The sequence below is a fragment of the Acaromyces ingoldii genome (assembly GCF_003144295.1).
Source record: "Acaromyces ingoldii strain MCA 4198 unplaced genomic scaffold FA10scaffold_2, whole genome shotgun sequence".
NCBI lineage: Eukaryota > Fungi > Basidiomycota > Exobasidiomycetes > Exobasidiales > Cryptobasidiaceae > Acaromyces > Acaromyces ingoldii.
Window position 1 is genome coordinate 758,999 of NW_020290248.1, and position 25,157 is coordinate 784,155.

The 25,157-nt window shown below is 56.8% G+C and overlaps 8 protein-coding genes across 8 annotated transcripts; 4 read left to right on the top strand and 4 right to left on the bottom strand.

Moving 5' to 3' along the window:
• The first annotated feature begins 132 nt into the window (after positions 1–132).
• FA10DRAFT_65889 (tripeptidyl peptidase-like protein) lies at positions 133–2,465 on the top strand. The gene is made up of 3 exons (XM_025525629.1): positions 133–1,038; positions 1,106–2,229; positions 2,308–2,465. The coding sequence occupies exons 1-3, from the start codon at positions 356–358 to the stop codon at positions 2,436–2,438; spliced, it is 1,938 nt and encodes a 645-aa protein (XP_025378574.1). The 5' UTR covers positions 133–355; the 3' UTR covers positions 2,439–2,465.
• Positions 2,408–3,240, bottom strand: FA10DRAFT_265237 (hypothetical protein). Its single transcript, XM_025520976.1, has 2 exons — positions 2,760–3,240; positions 2,408–2,699 (listed from the first exon to the last, which is right to left on the bottom strand). The coding sequence occupies exons 1-2, from the start codon at positions 3,225–3,227 to the stop codon at positions 2,493–2,495; spliced, it is 675 nt and encodes a 224-aa protein (XP_025378575.1). The 5' UTR covers positions 3,228–3,240; the 3' UTR covers positions 2,408–2,492.
• A 76-nt stretch (positions 3,241–3,316) lies between these two features.
• Positions 3,317–4,276, top strand: FA10DRAFT_278215 (RNA-binding domain-containing protein). The gene is made up of 4 exons (XM_025523437.1): positions 3,317–3,500; positions 3,578–3,727; positions 3,805–3,941; positions 4,008–4,276. The coding sequence occupies exons 1-4, from the start codon at positions 3,383–3,385 to the stop codon at positions 4,212–4,214; spliced, it is 612 nt and encodes a 203-aa protein (XP_025378576.1). The 5' UTR covers positions 3,317–3,382; the 3' UTR covers positions 4,215–4,276.
• Positions 4,277–4,457: 181 nt separating this feature from the next.
• FA10DRAFT_278216 (hypothetical protein) lies at positions 4,458–6,170 on the bottom strand (the record flags this gene model as incomplete). Its single annotated transcript, XM_025523438.1, has 2 exons — positions 4,458–5,913; positions 6,036–6,170. The coding sequence occupies 2 exons, from the start codon at positions 6,168–6,170 to the stop codon at positions 4,489–4,491; spliced, it is 1,560 nt and encodes a 519-aa protein (XP_025378577.1). The 3' UTR covers positions 4,458–4,488.
• A 722-nt stretch (positions 6,171–6,892) lies between these two features.
• Positions 6,893–9,779, bottom strand: FA10DRAFT_299993 (ATP-dependent DNA helicase). The gene is made up of 2 exons (XM_025524781.1): positions 8,646–9,779; positions 6,893–8,566 (listed from the first exon to the last, which is right to left on the bottom strand). Exons 1-2 carry the CDS (start codon positions 9,711–9,713, stop codon positions 7,049–7,051), a joined length of 2,586 nt encoding a protein of 861 aa, XP_025378578.1. The 5' UTR covers positions 9,714–9,779; the 3' UTR covers positions 6,893–7,048.
• Positions 9,780–9,896: 117 nt separating this feature from the next.
• Positions 9,897–13,147, bottom strand: FA10DRAFT_65954 (hypothetical protein). The gene has a single exon (XM_025525630.1). The coding sequence runs from the start codon at positions 12,906–12,908 to the stop codon at positions 10,119–10,121; it is 2,790 nt and encodes a 929-aa protein (XP_025378579.1). The 5' UTR covers positions 12,909–13,147; the 3' UTR covers positions 9,897–10,118.
• A 1,289-nt stretch (positions 13,148–14,436) lies between these two features.
• FA10DRAFT_278219 (hypothetical protein) lies at positions 14,437–19,632 on the top strand (the record flags this gene model as incomplete). The annotated part of the gene is made up of 2 exons (XM_025523439.1): positions 14,437–14,900; positions 14,988–19,632. The coding sequence occupies exons 1-2, from the start codon at positions 14,512–14,514 to the stop codon at positions 19,630–19,632; spliced, it is 5,034 nt and encodes a 1,677-aa protein (XP_025378580.1). The 5' UTR covers positions 14,437–14,511.
• A 2,567-nt stretch (positions 19,633–22,199) lies between these two features.
• Positions 22,200–24,739, top strand: FA10DRAFT_258782 (hypothetical protein; the record flags this gene model as incomplete). Its single annotated transcript, XM_025519931.1, has 2 exons — positions 22,200–24,549; positions 24,603–24,739. The coding sequence occupies 2 exons, from the start codon at positions 22,200–22,202 to the stop codon at positions 24,737–24,739; spliced, it is 2,487 nt and encodes an 828-aa protein (XP_025378581.1).
• Positions 24,740–25,157: the final 418 nt, after the last annotated feature.

Consider the following 25,157-nt stretch of genomic DNA (forward strand, 5'->3'; position numbering starts at 1 on the left):
TCCGAAGGGAAGAACGGCCAGATGTCCGAACCTTCTTCATCAGGAACTGACCAGGAGGTCCGGCCCCACGTCTACGGCTTAATTTTTATCTCCCAAAATTGCCGACAGTGATGCTCTTCCACTTCCATGGCACTCTGTCCGAGCTTCGATTCTCCCGCTATTGATTAGGTTATCTCGCTAACACTGCAGGCTCCGCTTCTTAGAGGTCGGTATATACCCTATCTCGCTCATATCCGCTGGGCCTTCCGATGTGGAAAGAACTTTAAGAAGATGACTGAAGTGGACTTGGAAATAAGAACAGCCTCCTTCCTCCAAGCCTTGAGCTACTTTGTCCTTCCTCAAGACCTTTGTGACCATGGCGCTTCTACAAACAGTCCTCCTTGTTACACTTGCCCTGGTTGCGACTGCCCTGGCGGCCCCCTTGGGCGTAAACCAGGACTACGCCATTCATGAGAAGCGTAACATCGTTCCGCAAGGCTGGGTCAGACGGGGCCGGCTCAACAGCAGGATGAAGTTGCCAATGCGCATAGCCCTCAAGCAGAGCAATCTCGATCGGCTTGAAGAGCACCTCATGGCCGTTTCACATCCCGAGTCTCTCGAATACGGCCAGCATTGGACGCCCGCCCAGATCGCAAAGTCCTTTGCGCCGAGCAAAGAAACCGTCGATGCGGTCAGTCAATGGCTTGTTCAAGCAGGAGTGTCTACCGAGAGACAGAGCAGGAGTGCTTCGCTCGGTTGGCTGTCCTTTGAGGCCACGGTCGAGGAAGCTGAACGGCTACTCCGCACCGAGTACTGGGTTTGGGAGCACGAACCGTCGCAGACGCCGCACGTCGCTGCCACCCATTACTCAGTGCCCACTTCAATTCGAGACCACATCGACTTTGTCACGCCCACGCTGCATTTCGACCGTAGAATTCCGGGCAAAGATCAGGAGAAGCGCGACGTGCAGAAGCGCGATGCGACGAATTCCCGCTGGGGTCCCGGCTCCACGGTCCTGCCCAAATTTCGCTTTAACCCGGGGTACAAGAACATCATCGAGTGAGAGCTTTGTGTCCTCTCCTCATTTCTCTGTGTTCGCGGTAGCTAAAGAAGCAATTGCCCTAAGTGAGCTCTCGCATTGCGACACCGACATCACGCCTAATTGCCTTCGGACTCTGTACAAAATTCCCCCAGGCCTGACTAAGAATCCGCAGAACAGTCTCGGGATCGTCGAGTACAGCCCACAATCCTTCGTGCCTTCAGATCTCGACCTCTTCTTCAGCAACTTTTCTCGGAATCAAGTCCAAAAGAGGCCAAATTTTGTCGCGATCGACGGTGGTTACCTCAACGAGACGCAAGACCTCGACCTCAACTTGGAGTCCAACCTGGACCTGCAGTTCGCAATGGCGCTCGTCAACCCAGTGGAAGTGACGCTGTACCAGGTCGGCGATATTGAAGGAAATGCAAGCTTCAACGACTTTCTTGACGCTTTCGACGCCTCCTACTGTGCAGGTGACGATCCGTCGCAAGACATGAGCTATCCTGACTCGGCTCCGGGCGGATACGACAAGCCCAAACAATGCGGCGGGGTAGAACAAACCAAAGTCATCTCGACATCGTATGGATACAATGAAGTGGACCTCACGCCGGCGTATGAGCAGCGGCAGTGCAATGAGTACGCAAAGCTCGGGCTGGCCGGCACGACGTTCGTCTTCTCTTCGGGCGACTACGGTGTTGCTGGCAACGGTAACATGTGCGTGAGCGATACGACGGGCCAGCTCCAAAGCGGCAAGCTGGGCGGCGTCTTCACCCCGGGCTTCCCAGGTGGCTGTCCCTATGTTCTCTCCGTCGGCGCGACGCAAATCAACCCAAATACCTCTGTTTTGGCGCCCGAATCGGCTTGCAACCAGGTCATTTACAGTGGTGGAGGCTTCTCCAACGTCTTCTCCATCCCCACCTACCAGAAGACGGCTGTATCGAGCTGGTTTGCGCAACACAAACCTTCCACCTACTCGAGCAAGCAGTACAATGATTCGGGCGTCACCAGAGGCTTCCCAGATGTCTCAGCAAACGGCGCCAGATACGTTGTGGCCATCGACGGTGGATACAAATATCACGTCTACGGGACGAGTGCATCGGCTCCGACATTCGCCTCGGTCTTGACGCTCATTAATGAGGCACGACTCAACGTCGGCAAGCCTACAGTCGGATTTGTCAATCCGGCCCTCTATGCCAACCCTTCCATGTTGAGTGAGTGGTTTGACCTGCCATCTATCCGTGTTCTGATCTTGTGTTCGCTGATGCGGCTGGAAACGACGTCTTCTCAAGATGACATCACTTCTGGCTTCAATCCGGGCTGCAACACAAAGGGCTTCGAGGCTGTCCAAGGATGGGATCCTGTCACAGGCCTAGGCACGCCAAACTACCCCAAGATGCTCGAGTACTTCCTAACTCATTAGCTGGTAGAGACAGTGCTATAATACATTTGTTGTGCATGTGCGTGAGCGACGTTTCTATTCCGGTTTGGCTACCTTGCGCTTCTCGATGGCGCCCGTTATTGGGTTCCGCATCTCTTGCCAGCTGATAGGTTCCAACGGTTGGAGATCCGCCGCAGCAGGCACTTGTAGCTCTGCCGGATCCGGGCATGGCAACGCATATACAACTCCCAGATGGTTTGATGCCGTTGAGAGATAGTAGGATCGCGCATCTCCGAGCGAGATCTTGCGGGCTTGTATGTCAGTCAACCCTTTCTGAGAACAGCCTTCGCCGCGGCGACTCACCACGGTAGCCCGAACAATGTCTCCCGGCCTGAAGCTATCTGCTAGCCTGACCTTGTCCTTTTCGGTCGCCCTAACATCCTGCTGCCTGACCACGCCGGTGAAATCCCCACCGGATCCGCTCGGGTCCTCTCCGGCCGCGTGATTTGCAAAGCCGCAGGACCTCCAGTCTCCCGAAGAGCACGGCCTGCCATCGACGACGAGTATCGACAAGGTGGCTTGCCTCGGCGTGACTCGTGTTACGCGTCCGAGGACCACGGACGAGGGCTGCGGGACGACGAAGCGCGAGGGCAGGCCCTGGATCGTGCCTTCGCCGGGTCTTTGGTGGCCGACGACGGAGGCAAGGAGCTGCGACCCACGGGTGTATGCCCCGATACCGGGCTGCGGAAGAGGTGCGCGCGGTGGGAAGAGAAGCGGCTGGCCGGGCAAGACGAGGCCCTCGTTTCCTGCTGGTGCTGGGGCTGCTACCATCGCCGTTGCTTGGTGGTCTTTGCCTTCAAAGGCCCTCTTAATTTTTTGGACTGGTGAGAAGATTTCCCACGTGGTTTTTAGATCCTCTCCACCAGCGTCAGGGTAGTAGGTGAGCTTCGATCCTCACTACGATTGAGACCTTGAGGGAATAAGCCATGGGGCGAGAAGGCGACGTCGACTTTGCCAACGGAAGCGAGCGGAACCGTCGAGATGATCGGGAGGAGTCTCCAGCTGAGCGGGATGGGATGGATGTAGAGATGGACGGCGATGAAGGTACATTCTTCTCTCAAAATACTTGCTTTCTTACTCGTTCGATGCTCATGATCCCTTGACAACTATCTCCGCCACAGAAGCATCCTCGTCAGTGCGACGGAAAGGCCGAGGATTTGATCCCAGAGGTGGCGCTGGACCTGATCCGATGTCATCTGATGGGGTCCGATCGGGAAAGTTCGACCTGTTGGATTCGTCGAGTGGCACGTCAGGAGATCGAGCGGCGCGCTGTGAGTCCCAGTCTCATCGTCTGCATCCTGCTTTGACTCCTTTGTGCTGATCATTATATGCTGAAATCACCTGATAGCTATCGAAGGATGGATTGTGCTTGTGACAAATATCCATGAGGAGGCGTCGGAGGAGGAGGTGACGGACAAATTGTCTGACTACGGCGCAGTCAAGAATTGTCACTTGAACCTCGACCGACGAACTGGCTATCTCAAGGTATGCCGTGCAGCACCTTTCGAGTCTTTTCTGAGATCATGACTGACGATAGAATAAATAACATAGGGATATGCCTTGGTTGAATACACAACGTACGAAGAGGCCACAGCGGTCATCGAAGCATGCAAAGAGGGCCTCACGCTCATGGACAAGCCGCTCAAAGCCGATTTCGCATTCGTTCGCCCGCCAGCACTTGCAGGTCGCGGAGCAGGAGGAAGGGGGGACAGAGGAGGTCCACGAAGAGAGAGAAGTAGGAGCCCGGCCCGACGATAAAGGGCAACAAAAGGCGTTGTATAATGCTGTACAAATCATGAGTCTCACGATTAGCCATCCTGGTCCTTCAGAGTGCTGCACAGAAGTGGACTTGAGGGCCCGCGATTTTCGCTAAGGAATGTAGTTGCCGAGAGGCAGAGACTCTCGCTAGTGTTTGATGGTAAGTGCTGTTATTACATGGCTTGACTTTAAGATTGAGATGAGGACATGAAGGGATGGTGGACTGATAGCAAGCGTGAGAGAGAGATGCAAGGGACATAGGGGACTGCCTCTTTCAACCTCTCCATTTTTCCATGGCTTGGATGGCTTCGATGCGCTTCCGCCTCTCTCGTTCGGGGAACACGCCAATATATTCCCTCTCCTGCGTCGCTACGTGCCACGCTTGTCGCCACGAAGGCGCCGTAGACGGCGCGGGCGAGCCGAAGGATTCGCCATCACACCGGAAGCCTTCTCGTTGCTCTGATCGAAGCATATCCAGGAACATTTCTACGATTTCTTCTCGAGGAGCAGGCGTCGGCGACGGTGGTGTCTCGGCATTGCCTGGCGCGCGTGGTTTTGTAGGCGTAATGGGCATCGACGAGGGCATCGTCGAGTCTGACACGCCGGAGTAGCACGAGGGCTCCGACCACAATGTCGAGGTGCACGAATGTGCCCTCGTCAAGCTCTCGCCTGCCGCAATGTACACGAGTGGATCAGTAGAGGAAGATGGCACCGGTTTCGTGATGATGGTTGCCGGCAGCCTGCTCTGACACCTGACCGAAAGAGATTTTGCTTGCACCGGTGGACGCTTGCTGCAATCGAAAGACGCTTTCCTGTACTTCAACGACGTTTTAAACGGTCTTGCCCTGGGCAGAGATTCGCGCGACAACGACGATAGGACCAGAGTGGGAGCAATGCCCGAGTCGGTGCAAAGGAGCCTTCGCGAAGGTACTGGGATCCTCGAGGCGCGCGATCTGGCTGGAGGTCGCAATCGTTCCGTTGGCTTGGTAGGAGAAGAGTATTGGTGCGGTGTAGTGGTCATCTTATGCCTTTCGACAGACTTAGATTGCGAGGAAGAGGGCGTGTTGGCGGGCCCAAGCTTCACTCCCAGCTCTTTCTCCAGCTGATTCCACAAAATATTGGCTTCATCAGGTCGTGCCGGAGGCTCAGGTAATAATGGGACTGTTGCAGATGCCTTCTTCAGAGGCAAGGGTGGTTGTTGCTGCAAACCTGGCTGCATCGTCACTAAAGGCGCCTTCCTCGCCAAGCCGGTCCGTGTAGGTAAGCTTCGACACGCTTGCTTCTGCTGCTCGATAACGATTACACTGGTGCTCGAAACCCTTCTCCGCTCTTCCTTCTGCTCGAAGATGACCGAATGGCCGCGAACGCTGCAATCGTGATTGGGATCGTTCGATCTCTGAGCCACCTGGATTTCTTGCATTCGTCTTTGAGACTTCGGTTCAGAGCTTGCAATGGCGTATGGGCCCTGCGGATCGCTGCTCGCTCTCCCAAGTAGCAAGGTCAGTTGCCGTCGAAGCGGAACACTGGCATCTTCGGTTTGTGATTTCTGCTGCCGTTGTTGGAGAGGTGGACGGAGCAGCCGACTGATTCTCGAGCCTCGACGCTGCTGACTTTGATGCTTTTGGTCAAGATCGGCAGTGCAAGATTTGTCCGAGCTGTACAGCGACGTGGACGAAGCCCGTTTTGAGCGATCGGTGACCTTTGTACCAGGAGTTGTAGTAGCCTGCTTACTTATTGGCCGCATTTTTGCTCTAGAACACGATTGAGCAGGTTGAATGAAGCTACCCAATGTCGACTGGTTTCGGATGTCGAGAGACATACACTCCAAGGGAGGGAACCAGCCCTCTTGCGCCGCGAAATTTGCTTGTAATGATCTTTCCGCCTGCAGTCGCGGCGCAGAACGTTGCTGCTGCTGCTGTTGCTTCGAAGAAAAAGTAGAACGAGAGCAGGCGCCATCATTCGAGAGGCCAGTTTTGGAGGGATGCCGAAGCAAACGAGTGGCAGAAGGAGTGGAGAGGAGTGGCGGTGCTGTCGCAATCGTGGCGCGCAATGGCGTCTCTGTCGGCACAGGGACCTTGTTCGGCTGGTAGCTGCTATGGCTATTGGCGAGGCCGAACGTGTTCCAAGCTTCCTCTATCGGCAGGCTATCGCACCGCACGATCCCACATTTCTCCAGCCTGTTCATCGGCGATTCTGTCGTCTTCTTTTTTACAAGAATGTGCGATATCGCTTTCTTCGCCTCTTGTTGCTGCCCTTTTCTACATTTGCTGTCGACAGGGAAGTCTGCAACCCTCGTTGGATAATTACTGCTTGTAATTCTGGAGCGAGGCAACCCTGTCTGAGCAGTGGGCATCGTGCGACGCTTGTGAAATCCGCCGGCGGTCTTTCACAGATAAGAGATAGTAGAATGTCCTCTGTCGAGAGCGAGGATCAAATATTGTCGAGGTAAAGAGAGCTGGAGTCATGGGACACGGTCGTCAAAGGCTAATTCCACAAGATAGAAAGACGTGGGCATAGGAGGGCGAAGAGGTCGACGTGCCTGATTGGTGAGCAAGTCATGCAGGAGCGCAGGGCTTACAACAAGCACAATCCGATGGATGGTATGGCTTGAAGGAGCCAATTACATGCAGACTCGACAGGCACTTGTGCGCTGTGCATGCGCGAGGCAAGATGCGTTCGACATGTTGTAACATAAGCTTTTCAAGCAGCAGATGCATCCCGATCAGCAAGGAACTGTCTAACACCAACGTCTAAATTATGCAGTACACTTCAACTCCTCGCACTTCCACAATGTCGATCGAGCTGGGCCAAAGGAGCTGGGCCAGACGCTGCCATCAACTTTTGGACAGGTTGACTAAGTTTGCCTGATCCTTGATCCTGCTACTCCTCCTACGCTTCAGGGATGGACTGTCCTCTTTGAAGCGCTCCTGCTCAAGCATCCCATTGTACATTTGCTCGTCTGGTTCTCTCTTCACCGGACTGACTCTCTTTGTCTTTGCTTGCCTTGCCTGTTTGCTCGTCTCGTTGCTGGCTCGGGTGTAGCTCCTCAGCTCACCTGGTCCGAACGCCACCATGACGAGGCCCTTGAGTGACTTGGCCTCCTCAAGCGAGCTTGCACGGACCAAAGGATTTGCAGAAGACTGTAGGTTTCCAAGTTGCACATAGGTTGTACCATACGACTTACGGTCCCGCGGGTCAAATTTGAGAAGTTTTTGTACGATGAGCTCCACGACGAGTCTCTCTGCTGCTTTGATGCCCAGCTTCACTGGTTGGCCACCGATACATTTGTGACCAAGCTCCCTTTGATGACCTCTCGTGCTGCGACCATGGCCTACAGCGAGCTCAGCCAGCTGTTTTATTGTGAATCGATAACGCATGCCCTTCCTTCTAGCGTGTTGGAACAAGGTCAGAATCTGCCATGCCTCGAGAGTGACGTCTTCGACGTCGGCACTGCCCCTCTCGCAATTGTCACAGCAGGGACACGAGGAGCTTCTGGGTATATCATTTGTTGTCGTCGTCAAGTTGTCGTCCTTCCACAGGTAATCCTCTACGATGCTTGCTCGACACTCGCTCGTTTGGGCATACCTAAGCATCCAGCGGAACTTTTCAAAGTCTCGCTCGAAATTGCGACCATTCTCTGCGATCCTTGATGCCATTCCAGACACGTCGCTGGGCGTGTACCAAAGGAGGCACTCTGCAGGCTGACCATCCCGTCCCGCTCGTCCACACTCCTGGTGGTAATCCTCGAGGCTACGGGGCAGCGTCGCGTGGCAGACAAAGCGGACATCGGCCTTGTCAATGCCGAGCCCAAAGGCATTGGTGGCGACCATGACAAGCGCCCTTCCTTCGAGCCAATCTTCTGCCGCGCGCTGCTTCCGGCTGTTGGACAGTCGGCCGTGGTAAACCGTCGAAGAGATTGCGCTTCTTTTGAGCTCCGCGACAACAAGATCGGCGTGTTTGATGTTGGAGATGTAGATGATGCCTGATTGATTCCTGTGCGCAATTCGGATCCAGTGCGCAAGCTGGAGAAAGGAGGTGGCACTGGCCTTGTGCGCGACCGAGAATTGCAGATTCCTACGCTTCTCTTGCGAGACCAGGCAGAGCGTCTGCTGCTCCTCGAGCTCGAATTCGATCCGTAGCCGAGCCATGAACGTGTGAGACATGGTTGCACTGAGAAAAGTGAACGGTGTCCGGGGCAGAAGTCGCCGCAGCTCGACGAGGGCCGGGTAGGCGGGTCGGTACGAGTCGGCATGCTCGAACAGATGCACCTCATCGATGACAATCCGTTGTAGCCTGCCCGACTCGGACGCCACCTTGAGCTTGTCACGAAAGGCAGGCCGCTGAGCGATGCGCTGTTGTGTGTTGTTTTGTGGCAGACACTTGTCAGACTAGAATGATAAGAGAGAGAGAGAAATCAGCAACGGCGCTCACCTCTGGTGTGACAAGGATGATTCGATAGTCTCTCATCTCGTTATAGTCTGCCTGGGTGAGAACATCCTCGACTTCCAGGCCCTCCATCATGTTGACACCTTCACCAGAATGGATAGCCGCAGCGGCGATGCATTTGTCCTCGAGGCCAGCCAACTGATCGTGAAGCAGCGCCACGAGAGGCGCCACCACAATGGTGATGCCGGGGCGAAGAATGGCAGGAAGCTGGTAGCAGAGCGATTTTCCTCCAGCTGTGGGCATCCACACGATGAGATGTTTGCCGTCCATGGCGGCGTTGCACGCCTCCTCCTGCAACGGCCGCCAGGTCGTCTTACGGAAAATGTCGCGACGGCTCTCATCGAGTTCTTTCGTCCAGGGAAAGGTGCGGCCGGGCCCAGGCTTGTAGCGTTCGTTGATGTCGTATATCTGCTCGTCAATTTCCAATGTCGACAGGGGAACTACCGTCTTCTCGTCGAATCGCTCTCCGCCCTCGTCAAAGGTGCTATCATCAAAGTCGGCAGCTGTCAAGCCCTCAAGCTCGTGACCCGCCTGCTCCTTGTGCGCATGGCCTGTGTAACTCGAATGCGCCTCGCTTGTCTGACTCGCCATCGCCGACCTCTGAGCAGCCGCGGCAACCGCTTCCTCCCATTCTGGCATCGCTCCACCAAAGAGCTCCAATTGTCTGTCACTGTCTCCATCATCCTTCTCCTCTGACTCATTGCTCGTCTTCAGCTGCGCTGCAATCTCGTTCGCCTCGCCCAGCAGACTGACATACCGGTGTTGGGCCGCCGTGACGAGCTCGGCTCCCTGGCTGAGCAGGTCGCGGTAGCGGTAGAGCAGTTCGAGCTTCTTTCGCACGCCAGACATGCAGCTGCTGGACCCAGTGTCACTCTGCGGGGTCGACAAAGAGCCGGAGGAGCTCAAGGACGACAAAGACGGCGACTGGCGCGGGCTTGAAGTCGCCAAAGAGGCAAGTGCCGGACAGACGCTCGCCGTGGACGAGCTCAATGACGCGGGAACGGGCGTCGGGCCGTCCAGCGGCCCCGACACATCTTGATCGGCCTCCTCCATGCTCGTCTCGAGGTACTTCTCCGATTGGAACCTGTGGGGTGCCTTTCCATCTCTCCCTCTCCCATTGGAGGGCGAAGGAAAAAATTAAACTAAAAGCGCCGCCGCGCCCATTGTTAACGATCCGTGGGCTCGTGCGTGCGCACCTCAAGGCGCGCAAGCTGCACATCTTCCAAATGGTCAAGTGGAGGAAAGAGATGGTTTTCAATGACTGCTGAACCCTGTTAGACGACATGGTACAGTACCTTTTACTACTTATACAATGGAAGAAAGGGGAAAGAGGACAAGGGGGCGGACGTGCGTGTGGGTGAATGTGGTCCAGGAAGGTATGCGTGCAAGGTGTGAATAAGGGGAAAGGAAAGTCAAGAGGTCGCCAGGGCGGGACCGAAGAGGATCTCGCTACGCCAATCAGGCGAGCATATTGCGCCAGTCAAAGTCGAGGTCACTGTTGATGCCCAGCGCATTGCCCGCATTTGCCTCGCCATTGACACCGTCCGACGGCTGAGCCGACGACGATGACGACAAAGTAGGGTCCGCGAAGCTGTTGCTCAAGCCAAAGTCGCCCGACATGTCGAAGCTCGACTCCATCATCGCTGACGGTCCCCCGCTGACGCCCATGACGCCCAGCCCGGCAATGGGGCTAGGAACAGAGATGCCGCTTGCCTGACTACCTTGCAGAGTAATTGGCGTCGCTAGACCATTCGGCGTGGTCGGCAGTCCCTGACTGACAGATGTAGGCGGGGTCATGCTCACGGTCGTCGGTGCACCTGATCGCTGCTGCTGGGAGTGGACTGGTTGCTGATGCTGGTGGAATAATTGCTGCTGCTGCTGCTGCTGGAGGCTGGTTGAGGGCGACGGAGGTGGACCCATGCTTCCCTGGCCCTTGGTCATTGTCGTTGCCTGCAATGCCAACGAGACGCTGTTCTTTTTCTGTCCGCGCTTCGCATTTTTTGGTGTGCTCGGTGGCTTGGGTTGCTGCTGTTGCCTCTGCTGCTGCTGCTGCTGCTGCTGCTGACTTTCGCCCATGTTTGTAGATGGACTGACCTGCATGGCCTCATCCTTGGATCCTTCGCCTTCGTCCGCATGCTCTGAGCTCGACGCAGTCTTGGGCCGTGCGTTGTTCTTCTCCTGAAGCTTCTTGAGCTGCACAATCTGCGCCATACTCGAAGAGCTGCTGGGATTATCGGCTCCCCTGGCCTGCTGCTGCTGCAGCATTTTGTTGATCTGCGCTCCAATCATGCTATCTGCTTGCGTCGAAGCCTGACTCTGCGCTTGGCTCTGGCTCTGGGATCTCGCCATGGCGGTAGGGGACGCGCCGACAGGGCCCGGCCCAGAGATTGAGCGACCCGAGGCCGACATTGAGAGTGAAGCTGCCTGCTGGACCGTGGGACTCCCTTGCTGCTGTTGATGTTGTTGTTGCTGCTGCTGCTGCTGCTGCTGTTGCCGGCCGATGATGCTCTGACTTTGCGCTTTGAGGCTTTGCGCCAGCTGCTGTTGCTGCTCGAAATCACGCATGGCAGCGGCTGCCGACATGCCCGCGTTGCCATTGCTCGGCTCTCCTCGCGGGCTGACAGCCATCAGCGAGGGGGCCAAGCCCAGCGATGTCTGGCTGTGAGACATGGGCGTGGCCATGGCTTGAAAGGCGTGCTGAGAGGGCGCATTGATCGATGATCGCCTTCGCTTGTTGGCCCCCGGCGAGGGCTGCGTGGGGCCAGGGCCAGGACCAGGACCAGGGCCGGGTTCAAGGTCTGGCGGCGAATTGATGGGCGACTGCTGGAACACGCTGCCGCTTGGCCCGCGCATGGCTGCCGCTGGGCCGCTGGGTGAGGTTTTGTGCAGCTCGTAGAGGCGGTGCTGGGCGTCTGCTTGATGAAGCCGCGACTTGTTGACGAGGGCCACAAGACGGTCTCTCTCGTACGAAGCAAGGTGGTTGATGGCTCGGTTGCCCCAGCCGAGCTGGTTCATGAAGAAGCTGATCTCTGCATTGGTTGGAGGCATTCGACTGGAAGTCGGGGTGCCTTGACTCGGCACCATCGACTGTTGGCCACCTGAGCCCGGCGTCGGCTTCTTCGGCGTCGTTTGGAGCTGGTGCTGTTGAATGGTGGACCCATTGCTCGATGGCGGCCGACTGACGGGCTCGGACTCAATTCTTCGCATGGCAGCGCCACCCAGCGGTGCCCCCTGCTCCGGCTGCTGTGGGAACATCGGCGACGCAGATTGAAGGCCGCCCTGTCGGTTGGCAAGAAATGCCAGCTTGGTGGCGCGGTCAATCTTGCTCTGCTCCGAGGCCGTTCGGTCAGGCATCGAGAGCTGAGAACCAAGGTAATTCTCCCAGAAGACTTTGAACCAGTCGGAGAGCACACCGTCTTTGGAACCTGAGCCGAATGGCACGCCCTCCTCCGTCCTGACGCCAGTGTCGCTCGCCAACGCATTTGCAGTCTTGCCAAAGTTGTTCTTGAGGCAGTAATCGTGCATGTAGAGATGCAGCATCTTTTTGACATCATATTCCCTCGACTTGTCGGGTGTCGTCGGTGAAGAGTGCTGTTCTTGCTGCTGTTCCTGCTGTTGCTGTTGAATAGAGGGTGAGTGGCCGAACGCTCTGAAGACGTGCTGCTCGCCATGACTGGCCTGTTGGCCCATGGACGCTCTCGAGGGGCCTTGCATCGAGTGCTGCATCGCTTGCATCGCTGCCTGTTGCTGTTGGTGGCGGTAGTTCTGTTGCTGATGCTGCTGATGTTGCTGTTGCTGCTGTTGCTGGATTTGGGCGTAGTGCTGCTGCTCTAATTGCTGCTGCTGCTCAACTTGTTGCTGGTGCAACTGCTCCTGCTGCTGTAGTTGATGCTGATGAAGCCGCTGTTGCTGTTGTTGCTGTTGATGTTGCTGCTGATGTTGTTGATGCTGTTGCTGCTGCTGTTGCTGCTGTTGCTGCTGTTGCTGCTGTTGCTGCTGCATCGTGCCGAAATTTGGCTGTGACATCGACGGCATCAGTTGCATCGGGGAGCTCCACTGCATCGGCTCAGATGTCTGTAAGAAGAAGGATCCGGACCCATCATTATGTCGCTGCTGCTGCTGCTGCTGCTGCTGCTGCTGCTGTTGTTGTTGTTGGGGACTCGACTGGGCAAGGTGGAATGCGCCGGGTTGCGGCTGTCCATGTGATGGTGCTGCCATCTGCTGCGTCCAATGTGCCGATACTTGCATCGCACAATTGCTGCCCCAGACGACTTGACCAAGATGAGAGGAGCCCTCTCGAGGTACTTCTATGCGCGACTTGAGGGGCTAGAGTGTTAGATTGGGCCTCGTCTCAGAGCAGTGAGATGGGTGGTAGATGAGGCGGTAAAGCGTGCGGGGGCAGGATTGTGCCTTTTGGCCCGGATGGACGTGTGGTCGGAGTCGATCTGATCAAAGCATCGATCGCGCCCTTTGACCGAGCCTCGCCCCAGAATAGTGTCGTGGATCCCCACCAGGAAAGAGAGGAGGGGCAAAATAATGAAAAGGGAGAAGAGGAAGAAAGGCCAAAGGCTGTGTCCCCTGAACGCCGGCAATCCACCTGATCCACAAAGGCCCGCCGTGGGTTGCGCCCTGCCACGTCCAAAATGCCCTCTTTCTCTCGTCTTAATTTGAGCCCGAACACGCTCTCTTGGCGTCCACGGCCTTCTGCGGACGACGCGGGAGTGAGATGGCGGGCGGCTCGAGCGGCTTTTCTCACCGGGAACGAATCTTGTCCAGTCGTGATGATGTACCCGCACAGCCTCGTATGGGTTGTCGCTTCTCGATGACGAGGCTACTGAGAACGCAGTTGGCAGCGGCGAGTGCTCGGTGTGCGAAGGAGGTCGTGTGCTTGTGCTCCTCTCTTGCGCGTGCGCGACAGTGCTTGTTTGCGCGGACCGGAGCGCAAAGGGCGGGGGGGTGTTCTTCTTCTGCCGCTGGCGAAGAAATAAAATGAAGAGAGGCAGAGGCGTGAGAATAGTCTGGCGACGCACCACCGAGGTGAGACAGAACGCGAGAGGGAGAGAGAGTGAGACCACAGAGAGGACCGGCTGAGGTCTGCGTGGTGCGGCAGAGACGGAACGACCGACGAGACGAAGGAAGACAGAAGGACACAGTGAGCCAAGCTAGGGCAGCAAGGCGATCATCAAAGCTGCACCTCGGACAAAGCAGCTGCAGAGCAGTGCAGCGCTGCAGGGACTTCGAGACGCTAGAGGCCGCTAAAAGGTTCAGATGAGAAACGGGGCGAACTTAATTCACGTGGGCTCTCAGCCGCGGTGGATGTCCGAGGTGGTTTCTAGTCGCCATAGGATGAGCTCTCCAAGCGGCGCTGAAGTCCCTTTTGGCGACCAGACAAGCATACGGGGACGAGCGGACAGTGTACCTGTGCCTCTTCTCCACACTCTTTGCGCCCCTTTTGCCTCAAGCTCTGATGAGAATGCTTGACTTATCAGTGCAAAGGGAGGCAAATATCGTCTTTGCTTGTCCCCTGACCCTGGTTGCGCGCCACTCATTGCAGTATCGATTTGCAAGCTCTTCCCAACATGTCGAGGCAAAGAGGAAGATCTCCTCGCCCTTGCCGATGTGATGTGGAAAAAGGCTCGCTGGCTTCCCTTCAAGGGGGAAAGCAGGCACTGACTGATCTTGGGTAGAGCGTCGCGCGCTTCATTGCTCTGGCTTAGATAAGCACCGATCCAAGATGAATCGAAAAGAGAGGAGGTTCCTACGCGGCAGGGGGATTCTCGAGGAGGAACCCAGTCGCTTCGTTTGGGCTCGATCTTGCACAGGGTCTGTCTCGCTCCCCGCCTCAGTCGACATGGCACCTCCCACGGCTGCGGGCACCTCGTCCCGTGGCGAAGTGCGAGCAGCGGATGAGTACCAAGCACCTTCATTTGGCAGGCCAGAGTACCAGCCCTCGACGTCGCCCTTTTTCAGCGACAAGGAGTCGGCAGAGGCACTCCAATGGGCTCAGTCGCCCGACGGTGCGCTGCAGTTGGAAGAGGATGATGGTGTCCACACTGTTGGCGAGGGAGATGCACAATCGAGCTCGGCCGTCGTGGATGAGCCCCTGTCGCCGACCGAAGAACGCGGCGCCATCCGCATCGGTGGCCGGCAACGAAGAGACAGTCAGATGAGCAGCTACGATGGCACGGGCAGCGTCTTCGATGGTCCTTCGGCCGGAGCTGTGCCATCGTCAATCACAAGGTGAGAAGGAGATCGTCCTCATCTTATCCTACAAAGCGCTCACGCTGAAGACTTCATCACCCCCTCCTCTCTCCCTACTCTCTTCAGCATGCACCACATCACTCGCGACCTTCAGTTGCGGTCCTCTAATCGGTCTCGAAGGCGTATCTCCAAGGACATGTCGGTCGCCGGCTCACAGCGACGCACACGAAAGACGAGTAGCGTCTCGGTCGACTCGGCGGCTGTGCCAAGCGAAACAGCATCGTCGAGGGGCGATGGAGGCGATGCCAGTGCCATCTTTGCAGTCGATGACGATGGCCAAAGTGCGAGGAGCGCGGCGCACAGCAGTTCCAGGCGCATCGGACGCAGGCAAAAGGTGCCGCAGCGCAACGAAGAGTCGGGCCGAGGCGTCCTCGGTTCCATCATGGCCAGCTTCCGAGGAAGGGGCGATGACGACGATCACGGCGACGAGTCCCGGCGCCTCATGTCGAGCTCCTCTTCGAGCCGAAGGCGACCGTCATTTGGCAGAAGACGCTCGAGTCAATCCATTGGCTCGAGACGGAGCTTCGACGCGCGCTCCGATGATTACAGGGATAGCGGCGAAGAAGACGATGACGACGATGACGATGATGACGACGACGACGATGACGATGACGATGACGACGACGACCTGCAGAGTGCATCACAGACGAGCAGCGATGAGGACGCGCATGAGCGAGGAGGCTTGCTGCCCTCGGCATTTGGACCGCTGGGCGCGGCCGTCGATCCGGTCTTTGGAGACTCCAGGGTGGCCACGGAGCGTGAGCCCCAAGATGAACTCGACCTAGAGCTTGGCGGACATGATGCAGAAGAGCAAGCTGGCAGATCCAACTTGACGCCCTTCCAAAACGGCTCAGACCCCAGCAACCCTGCGTTGGTGTCATCACAGGACGTCGTCAATGCGGCAAAGGAAGAGGCTAGCTACACCGATAAGTCGTCAAAGGGTCGCCAGCAGGTGTACCTTGCTGATGACGACGCCCTCATTCGCTTTACCGCATACGAAACTGTGGCTGTACGCCAAGTGCTCTACGTCGTCATCTGCTGTCTTACCGTCGGCATCGTATATCTCCTCGGTCGATGGCTACCCAGGCTCTGGCTCAAGTGGGTCTGTCGTGAGACAGACTTCGAGAAGGCGGAATTTGTCGTCGTTCAGAACCAGTGGGGTGATCTTCTAAAGGTCAAGCCGGTCACGGTGCCGTTTGCAAGGCCCCTCGCCACTGTTTTTCCCCTCTCGTCTCGCGACCCTCCAACCAGCCAAATGGATTATCAGCACATTTCGACGGCCCAAAGTTCAAATCTGCCTCCAGAGTTGCTATCCAAGGCAAAGAGGGCTGCAAAGGACGGTCGCAACGGCAATGGCATCAGCAATGGATCAACGCATGGAAAGGACACTGTCGATCTGGCCATTCTGGCTGGCGTTGAGACGGAGCAGCTGATGGACCTCACCTACATCGACTACCGTTACACACGCTTCGCTCTTCATCCTCCTTCGGGTCGATGGCGTATGGTCAAGGACTGGCGCGACCCTATGTGGACCTCTGTGACCGCAGCAGCGAAGGGCATCAGCTACGATGCCGAGAGGGACCGCAAGACCTTGTTTGGGTCCAACGTCATCGACATTGAATCCAAGTCGACCTTTGCTCTCCTCGTCGATGAGGTCCTCCACCCATTCTACATCTTCCAGATCGCTTCGGTCATTCTCTGGAGCATGGACAACTATTACTATTATGCGATCTGCATCGTCGCAATTTCCTGCGCGAGCATCATCACGACGCTCATCGAGACACGCAACACGGTCAGAAGGATGCGTGAAATGAGCCGCTTCTCATGCAAGGTCAATGTTCTCCGAGAAGGGCGCTGGACAGTCCGCGAAAGCACCGACATGGTCCCTGGCGACATATACGACGTGGCTGAGAACGGACTGCTGTTATTCCCCGCCGACAGTGTCCTGCTGAACGGCGACGCCATTGTCAACGAAAGCATGCTCACTGGCGAGTCGGTTCCCGTCAGCAAGATTCCCATTACAGACGCTCAGATGGCCATGCTCCACGCTCCGGGATCCCAAATCCCATCGGATCTTGCCAAGCACTTTCTCTTCAGTGGAACTCGCATCATTCGCATTCGTCCCACCCTCATGGCCACCAGCGAGGAGAGCACCAACGAAGATGGCGAAGGCTACCAGGCCGGCGCAAAGGCCATGGTCGTCCGTACCGGTTTCGACACGACAAAGGGCGCCCTCGTTCGAAGCATGCTCTTCCCTAAACCGATGGGCTTCAAGTTCTACCGCGATTCGTTCCGCTTCATTGGCTTCCTCACTGGCATTGCCGGCGTGGGTTTCCTTGCCTCGAGCGTCAACTTTGTGAAATTGGGTATTGCCTGGCACACGATTGTGCTCCGCGCCTTGGATCTCATCACCGTCGTTGTGCCGCCAGCGCTGCCCGCTACCATGTCGATTGGAACGTCCTTTGCTATTTCGCGACTGCGCAAGGCTGGCGTCTTTTGCATCTCGCCCAACCGCGTCAACATCGGTGGCAAGATCAATGTCTTTTGCTTTGACAAGACTGGCACGCTGACTGCTGACGGCCTCGACGTCCTCGGAACGCGGACCATCGACATAAAGGCGGAGCGCTTCAGCGAGCTTCACGAGACAGTCGACGAGATGCCGGTAAACCATGGCTCGTCCAAAGCCGAGACGGAGGCGAGAAAGATGCCACTGCTGCATGCTCTGGCCACGTGCCACAGCCTTAAGGTCGTCGACGGTGAGGTCATTGGTGATCCCTTGGATGTCAAGATGTTTGAGTACACGGGATGGACGCTGGACGAGGGCAAGGATGCTGCAGCGCGCGCCACAACAAAGACCGGCACGGCAAAGGACGGCAAAAGCAAGCTCACCGACCGGGCACCGGCGCTGGTACAGACAGTGGTACGGCCACCGGGCGGACAAGCTTTCGAAGTGGAGGACGCCATGAGGCCTGGCAAGCATGCTCATTTCCTCGAGCTCGGCGTGCTGAGGACATTCGAGTTCGTCTCGCAGCTCCGTCGGATGAGTGTCATCGTCAAGCGGCTCAAGTCGACGTCGATGGAGGTCTTTGTCAAGGGCGCACCCGAGGTCATGTCGGACATTTGCGAGCCCGACTCTTTTCCAAGCGACTATGAAGATCTGTTGGGCTACTATACCAAGCACGGCTACCGAGTCATTGCCTGTGCAGGCAAAAGCATGGCCGGCATGAGCTGGATCAAGGCACAGCGGATGCGCAGAGAGCAGGCCGAGAGCGGTCTTCGCTTCCTGGGCCTGATCATCTTTGAAAACAAGATCAAGGATGGCACGGCACCAGCGATTGCCACGCTGACCAATGCGAACATCATCTGCAAGATGGCCACGGGCGACAATCCTCGCACGGCCATCTCGGTCGCTCGGGAGTGCGGCATGGTTGGGCCAAGCGCCCACGTCTTTGTGCCGACGTTTGTGTCCGGTTCGCAAAAAGAGCCGGCGGCCGTGATCGACTGGTCATCAGTCGACGACGAGCGAGTCAAGCTGGATCCATACAAGCTCAAGCCCTTCAACATCGATCCACACGTCTTGGACGTCGAGGAGCTCGACTTTCAAGACTATCAGCTGGCCCTCACCGGCGATGTCTTCCGATGGATGATCGACTACGCGCCCGTCGAGACACTGAGGAGAATGCTCATCAAGGGCACCGTCTTCGCGAGAATGAGCCCAGACGAAAAGCACGAACTCGTCGAACGGCTTCAGGCGCTCGGATACACGGTCGGCATGTGCGGCGATGGTGCAAACGACTGCGGTGCGCTCAAGGCTGCCGATGTTGGCATCTCTCTCTCCGAGGCAGAGGCCAGTGTGGCCGCGCCCTTCACCTCGCGGTCGCCCGACATTGGCTGCGTCATCGAGGTCATCAAGGAGGGCCGGGCCGCCCTCGTCACTTCTTTCTCCTGCTTCAAGTATATGGCTCTCTATTCTTTGATCCAATTTGTCAGCATTTCGCTCCTCTACAGCTTCGCCTCCTCGCTTTCAGACGGCCAGTTCCTCTACGTCGACCTCTTCTGCGTGTTGCCCGTCGCTGTGACCATGGCCCGCACCCTGCCGTACCCGGACATTAATCCCAAACGGCCAACGGCAAACTTGGTCAGCAAAAAGGTCCTCATTTCCATGCTCGGCCAGGTCTTTGTCTGCGCTATCGTTCAAGCATTCGTCTTCTTCCACGTTCGCGCTCAGCCGTGGTACGTCCCGCCAGAGGTGGACCCCTCGGAGCTCAACACATCAAATCCGGAGAATTCGGCCCTGTTCCTCGTCTCTTCGTTCCAATACCTCATTGTGGCAGCCGCCTTTAGCGCAGGTCCGCCGTACCGCCAGCCGATGTACACCAACGTGATGCTGATGCTCTCGCTCTTGTCGCTCACGCTCCTCTCCGTCTACTTCCTCTTTGCGACCTCGGGCCCCATCTTTGACATGCTCGAGCTCGTCGAGTTCCCACGCTACTTCCACATGAACCTGCTCGTCATCGTCATCGTCAATGCGGTCCTGTGCTTCCTCTTTGAGGCTTACATGACGCGTCCTGTCACAGTCGTCATCAAGGGCATCCAGCGCTTTGTGCGGAGACTTAGGCGTGGGACAAGCCACCACGACCGGTCAAAGAGGCACGACTCGAAGATGTACAAGGCCGTCGTGGCAGAGTGGCAGAATGAAGGCGAGGCTTGATTTGTGACTTTAAAATCCTACCTTGCTTCTCTCTCATTTGAATAATATTGATACTCCCGGACCACATGACAGTCAACGATGACGATGTGTGGCAGCCGGGCTTCCCCGATTTGTCTCTAGCACCTACTATCAGTCTGTCAGTCTGTGTGGCTTTTCGCGCAGAAATGTGTCCAATGCTACGCCTTAGCTTGCTTTAATGAGGAAACCCTGAGGCTTATTCTACCGTATGAATGCCGCTGTGACTTGTTTGCCTGCAGGTATGTGGCGTTGATAAGATGCGCGTCCCGCCTTCGGGAAACAGCCAAAAAAAAAAGAGTCTTGGGCTCCGACTTTGGCCGTCGCCATCGCCATTGCCACCGCCATCGCCATCGAGACTCAGCAGAGCCAAGAGTCGAGCGAGCTCATTCACGTACGCCCGTGAGCAATCCCGCGGTTTGAAAAATACCGAAGAGAAAAAAAAAAAAAGGGGGGGCTCGCGACCTCGAGACTCATACCCGTCACCCATCGGTTGAAAGCTGCACTCAAGAGAGACTTGCGGAAAGGTCGATTTCTCCCGAGTCGAGAAAAGCCACCTTGTTCACCAGCTGCCGCTGGCGCCGCTACTACTGCAGCCAACACGCTTAGCCAGCAGCGAAGCGGAGCCAAGATCGAGCATTTGCTCTACGGGCTTTTCTCCGGATTTTCTGCGTATGTGAGCCTGCAGGTACTTGTCCTGCGAAAAGGAGAGAGGTGGAGATCAAGAGCAATTGCCTGGAGAGAAATGACCTGATTTGTGACTAGATGCCATTGGTGACTAGACCCTCGCCGTTCGGAGCCTGAAACAGGATGAGAAGAACGAGATCTGGCTTCTCCTGCCTTTGAGAATGAAGCCAATTCAGAGAACAAGTCTGCGTCCAGCAGAGCCGAATAAAAAGGAAGGAAAAAAAAGGAAAAGCCACGGAGCAAAATAAACGCAGAAAAAAAGGGTTTACCAAGGACCTAGGGTCTGCACTTGCAGTGCCTGCCGACAAGCTTTCGGGAAACTGTAGGATATCTGTGCGTTGTTCTTGTTCAGCTCGCGCCTACAAATTAATAATACTAAGAAATGCTAACATTGCCACTACTAATATAATTCTAGGGTAGAATCCGTCCAGGTTCGTAATTTCAAAGACCAGGAACGTTTTTAAATTTGGTCAAGCCACCGCGAAGCCCGGCGTGTGCCAAGTTTAGAGCATGAATACAGGCTTGTGCCGGCCACAGCGTCTGTCGGGCACTTGATCAGTGTGCGCCACAAACCTTTCGCGGGGGAAACAAAATAAAACAAGGAGAAACGGATCAGGCGAGCCAGCCTCGGAGCGGCGCCCGAACGACAATTGTAGTAGTAGTAGGATGGCAGCCGCAAATGCTAACCGGACCTCGGCCTCATTCCAAAGGACAGCATGGCCCGGCCTAGGCAATTAGTACTTGTTTCCCCCTAGGACTTTTCCTGCCTTTCCTGCCTTTCTTTTTCTCAAAAGAGGTTTTTGACAGGTTGACACAATTGTGGCAGTAAGATCGTGAGGCTCCGACTAAATTTGTAAGGCCGCTCTCCCTTTGTCCTCTTCTCCCCCTTGTTCGTCTCCGTCTCCGTCTCCGCCTACCTCGCCTTTCTCAGTCTCGATCCTCTCCCCTTGCCACCTCTTCGCCCCCCTTTCGACCTCCGACCTCCGACAGGCAAAGGTGCGCAAAGTCGTCCGATTTCTGCATCGCTAAAACTTCACATCGGATCGTAGTCTCGACCGGGGCCTCGCCAGCCTCGCTGAATCGCGGTTAATCTCCCACCCTGCCGCTGTGAGCAGCCGTCACCCCTCAGCCACCGCTCTCTTTAGGCGACTCCGCTCCGCAGGCGCTGCGTTTCCCTGACCCACCTCCGCCCCCCTTTCACCAGTCAGCCAGCCAGCCACTCGCCGCTCATCCGTCATCTGATTATTGTCGCTGTCGCTTTTCGTCACAAATATGATTTCTTCGTGGCTTCGATAGTGTCAACCGTCTTTTCTCGTTGACTCTCTTTCTCGCATCTCCTTGCGCACGCTTTGACGACTTCACTCCAGCAGCCATCACTCGAGCGGCACGACTGGCACCGCCGAGGCAGGTGTAGATTCTCTTCGTTCAGCACCAGCAGCATCCAAGTCACAACAAAGGGCCAAGACAGACGCAACTTCGGCCATCCCTTTGTCATCTATTCTAATACACTTCAAAGCAGAGCAGAAGCGGTAAAGGCGGTGCGTCTTTGTGAGTGCAGTTCTCACTTTGCGTGCGCATATAGTGACGCTCAAACACGACGTGTCTTGGCGATCTAGAGTCACCGTCGCTGTCACCTGTCGCAGAGCACCTGCCTGCTGCAAAAACGAGAAAACGGCATGGCGCTTGGACAGACCTGCATAGGACCGTTGCCCAATAACCGATCCCCACCGCCTTCCTGCAAGCCCGCCGTCTCCCCCACTGCATTTTTCGTACTCGACAGGAACGCAAAGGTCCTCACGACGAGCGGCAGCGGTGTGTCGGAGCCACCGTCTTTGTTGGTCAAGTCAATCTCGACGCCTGCCAAAATGTCTTCGGCCGCTGGCGGTGGTGCAGCGGCCGGCAGAAGCAGCAGGGATGGAGTGCGCATGCCGCCCGTCGACCGTGCCCAGGGCGGCAGTCGAGGTATCGGCTCTGTGACACGTCCGTCGATCGACGCTCCGTCGAGGCGACCGCTCCATCGCCGCGGCTCATCGCAGAGCCTCAAGCTGGATCTCGATGGCCTTGACCTCGGTGCGAGGCCGGTAGACGTGTCTCGAAAATCAAACATGCTCGAGGAAATCGTCTCGTCGCCTACCTTGCAGCCAACAATGATCTCGCAGGGCTCTGATGCCATCGCACTAACCCCCGACAGCGGGAAGACAGTCATGCCCGAGCAGCATCTGCAGCAACAGCAACAACAAGTGCCACAACAAGGCGATGATACGAATGCGGACCAGAAGACCCCCGTGGACAGCTTCTTTGCTCACCTGCGAGATTGCGAGGAGTCCAACGACATCTTGCCCGCAGAGGATGTCCTCGGGTCGAGCTCTGTGACCGACGACGTAGAGGAGCGGCACTCGACGACATTATCGAGGGCTCTGGAGGGCACCGGATCGGAGCAAGTGCTCGGTGGGTTTGCGAGCTTGGGGTATGGATACGATCGGTCCGCTGCAATGCGAGGGTCTGTGTCGTCCAGCGTGCCCCACTCGCCCGCGAACGCCCTCTCCAGCACGATTGTCGCGAAGGCGAGGGGCAGTACCGTCGCAAGACCTCTGATGCACGAAGAAGATGAGGCAGAACTATCACCGTGGTCAACGCTCTCTGTCGTGCAGCACGATCCTCTGGAGACGCTCGACATCCTCTCCATCGACGAAATGGGCTTGCACAGCATCGACGTGGGCAGTGCGGAAGACTGGGAGGGCAGCCGGCTCTCGGCTAGGCTGGACTCTTGCTCGTCCTGCTCAACTCACGACGAAATTGCATCGCCGCTGGATTGGACCGTGGCTCGCAGCGTTCGACGACATCGCAAGTGGGTCGTCGCTCCAAGCTCAGCCTTGACGCAAGAATCCATCGACAATGCCGAGGAAGTGGCTAGGGCCGTCGTCGTCTCCGACCATCTGGCTTCCAAGGTGGCTTCAAAGGACGATCAACCCCCGGCGACTTTTTCGGGCATGGCTTCGTTTGAGCTTCGCTTTTTGCAGGCCGGCTCGGCTGCACCCAACTGTACCATCATTCTCGCGAATCCGCAGACGCAACGCGAGCTTGCAGTCTCTACCCCGGGTTCGGCTTCTGCCACTGACGCCGGCCACAGCCCCACTTCGACGGCGCCCAGCCTGTTGGGAGGAAGCCGTGCCGATGACAACTCTACAACGACTAGTGCGGACATTGGCTGGCCTTCGCTGCGAGCTAGGACAGCATCCAAGCCCGGATCATCCGTTGCAACCACGGTTAAGAGGCCAGAGTCGTTGAAGCTTTCGAAGTCGCACGCGAATTCGGCACAGGGGGAGCCCTTCGTCAATCTCGAAAGCCGACGACCTTCGTTGGGAAAGAGTGTCAGCCACGAAAGTCTGGGCGTAACAACCCCCAAGCTACCGCCTTCTGCAAAGGAGGTTGAGTCCACTACAAGTCGCAAGAGCTTGCCGCCCGTGCCTCTCTTTTCAGCAGCGGGAACAACGCTGTCTCTCTCGGCTTCTTCGTCGTCATCGACGGGCGATTCCGCGTTTGGACATTCACAGCTTACTCCGATCCAGACGCTTCCCAGCGAAGGACAATCGCCCTTTGGAGACTACACGCTTGAGCAAGAAAGTGGTCCCCAGCGCGGCAGGGCGAGCAACCTCTCTCGAATGGCGGCTGTCACGGGTGACTCGCTCGGGCCTTCGCCTCGATCGTCAATGACAGAGATGCGGGGACTTGGCTCGCCTGTCCTGAGCACCATCGATCCTGCTCGTATGGCTGCCTACCAGCGTTTGGCCCGAGGTGGGTCCCCGCTTCGGGAGTCAAAGCTTGCCCCACAACCACAGCAACAACAGAGCAACAGCGGCAGCACCATGTCGAGTAGGAAGGACAACAACAAGCGCATCAGCGAATGGTTTCGAAAGAAGGTCTTGCCCAGTAACAGTGCCCCTCTTTCGTCCCTCTCGGTGCCAGCTTGGGACTCGCTACAGTCTCCCTCGTCCTCCATCGGGGAAGGCGTCGGCATTGGCCGGGCAAGCGCGCCCGCCTTCACGCAGGGACTGCCCTCGCTTACAAAGGTACCTTCTGCCAAGTCAACTAAGGGCAAAAGCTCTCTGTCCTCCAAGACGAGCTCGGGTCGGCCGAGTGTCAATTCCCCACCTGCCGCTCGCGTTTCGCAGTTTGCTTTCTCTCCTCCCGGCTCGGATGCAGAGACCAAAGAGGGTATTCAGGGTCGTCGGGGACTTCGCAAAGTCAACTCGGTTGCGGCCTTCCAGAAACGCCCCGATTCGGCCCCAGAGACATCCGAAAACGAGCATCCAAGAGCGGCAACACCAGCGTTGGGCTCTCTTCTGTCGCGCTCAAATCTGGGAACGAATCAGCAGGCAGCCATGTGGCCGCATCTCAGAGGTGATCGCAGACGAAGCAGCTCCGATGACAACATTGCAGCTCTGGCCGACTTTGCTCGACGCAGGGAGCGCGAAGAAGCATCCGCCGCGAAGCGATTGGTCGCCCTCTCCTCGTCCACGCAAACGAAGGACATGCCACTGTCGCCGCCGCTGTCGGCACACAATCCAGCCCCATCCGCGCCTTGGAACAGCGACTCGCATTCCAGAGTGCCGGTGATGATTAATTCTGGCTTAATTGGAATTGACAATGTGCCCGCCGATGCTGTCACGATGGTCATTCCTCTGCCAGTAGCTTCTGCGTCTTCTTCGTCAGAGAAGACGGAGAGATACCTGCGAATTGCCTTTGTGCCTTTCAAGGGGGCGGACCTGCCGCCAGAAAGGCAAAACCACAAACATCGCCACGGGCACCAACATAGTCTGTCG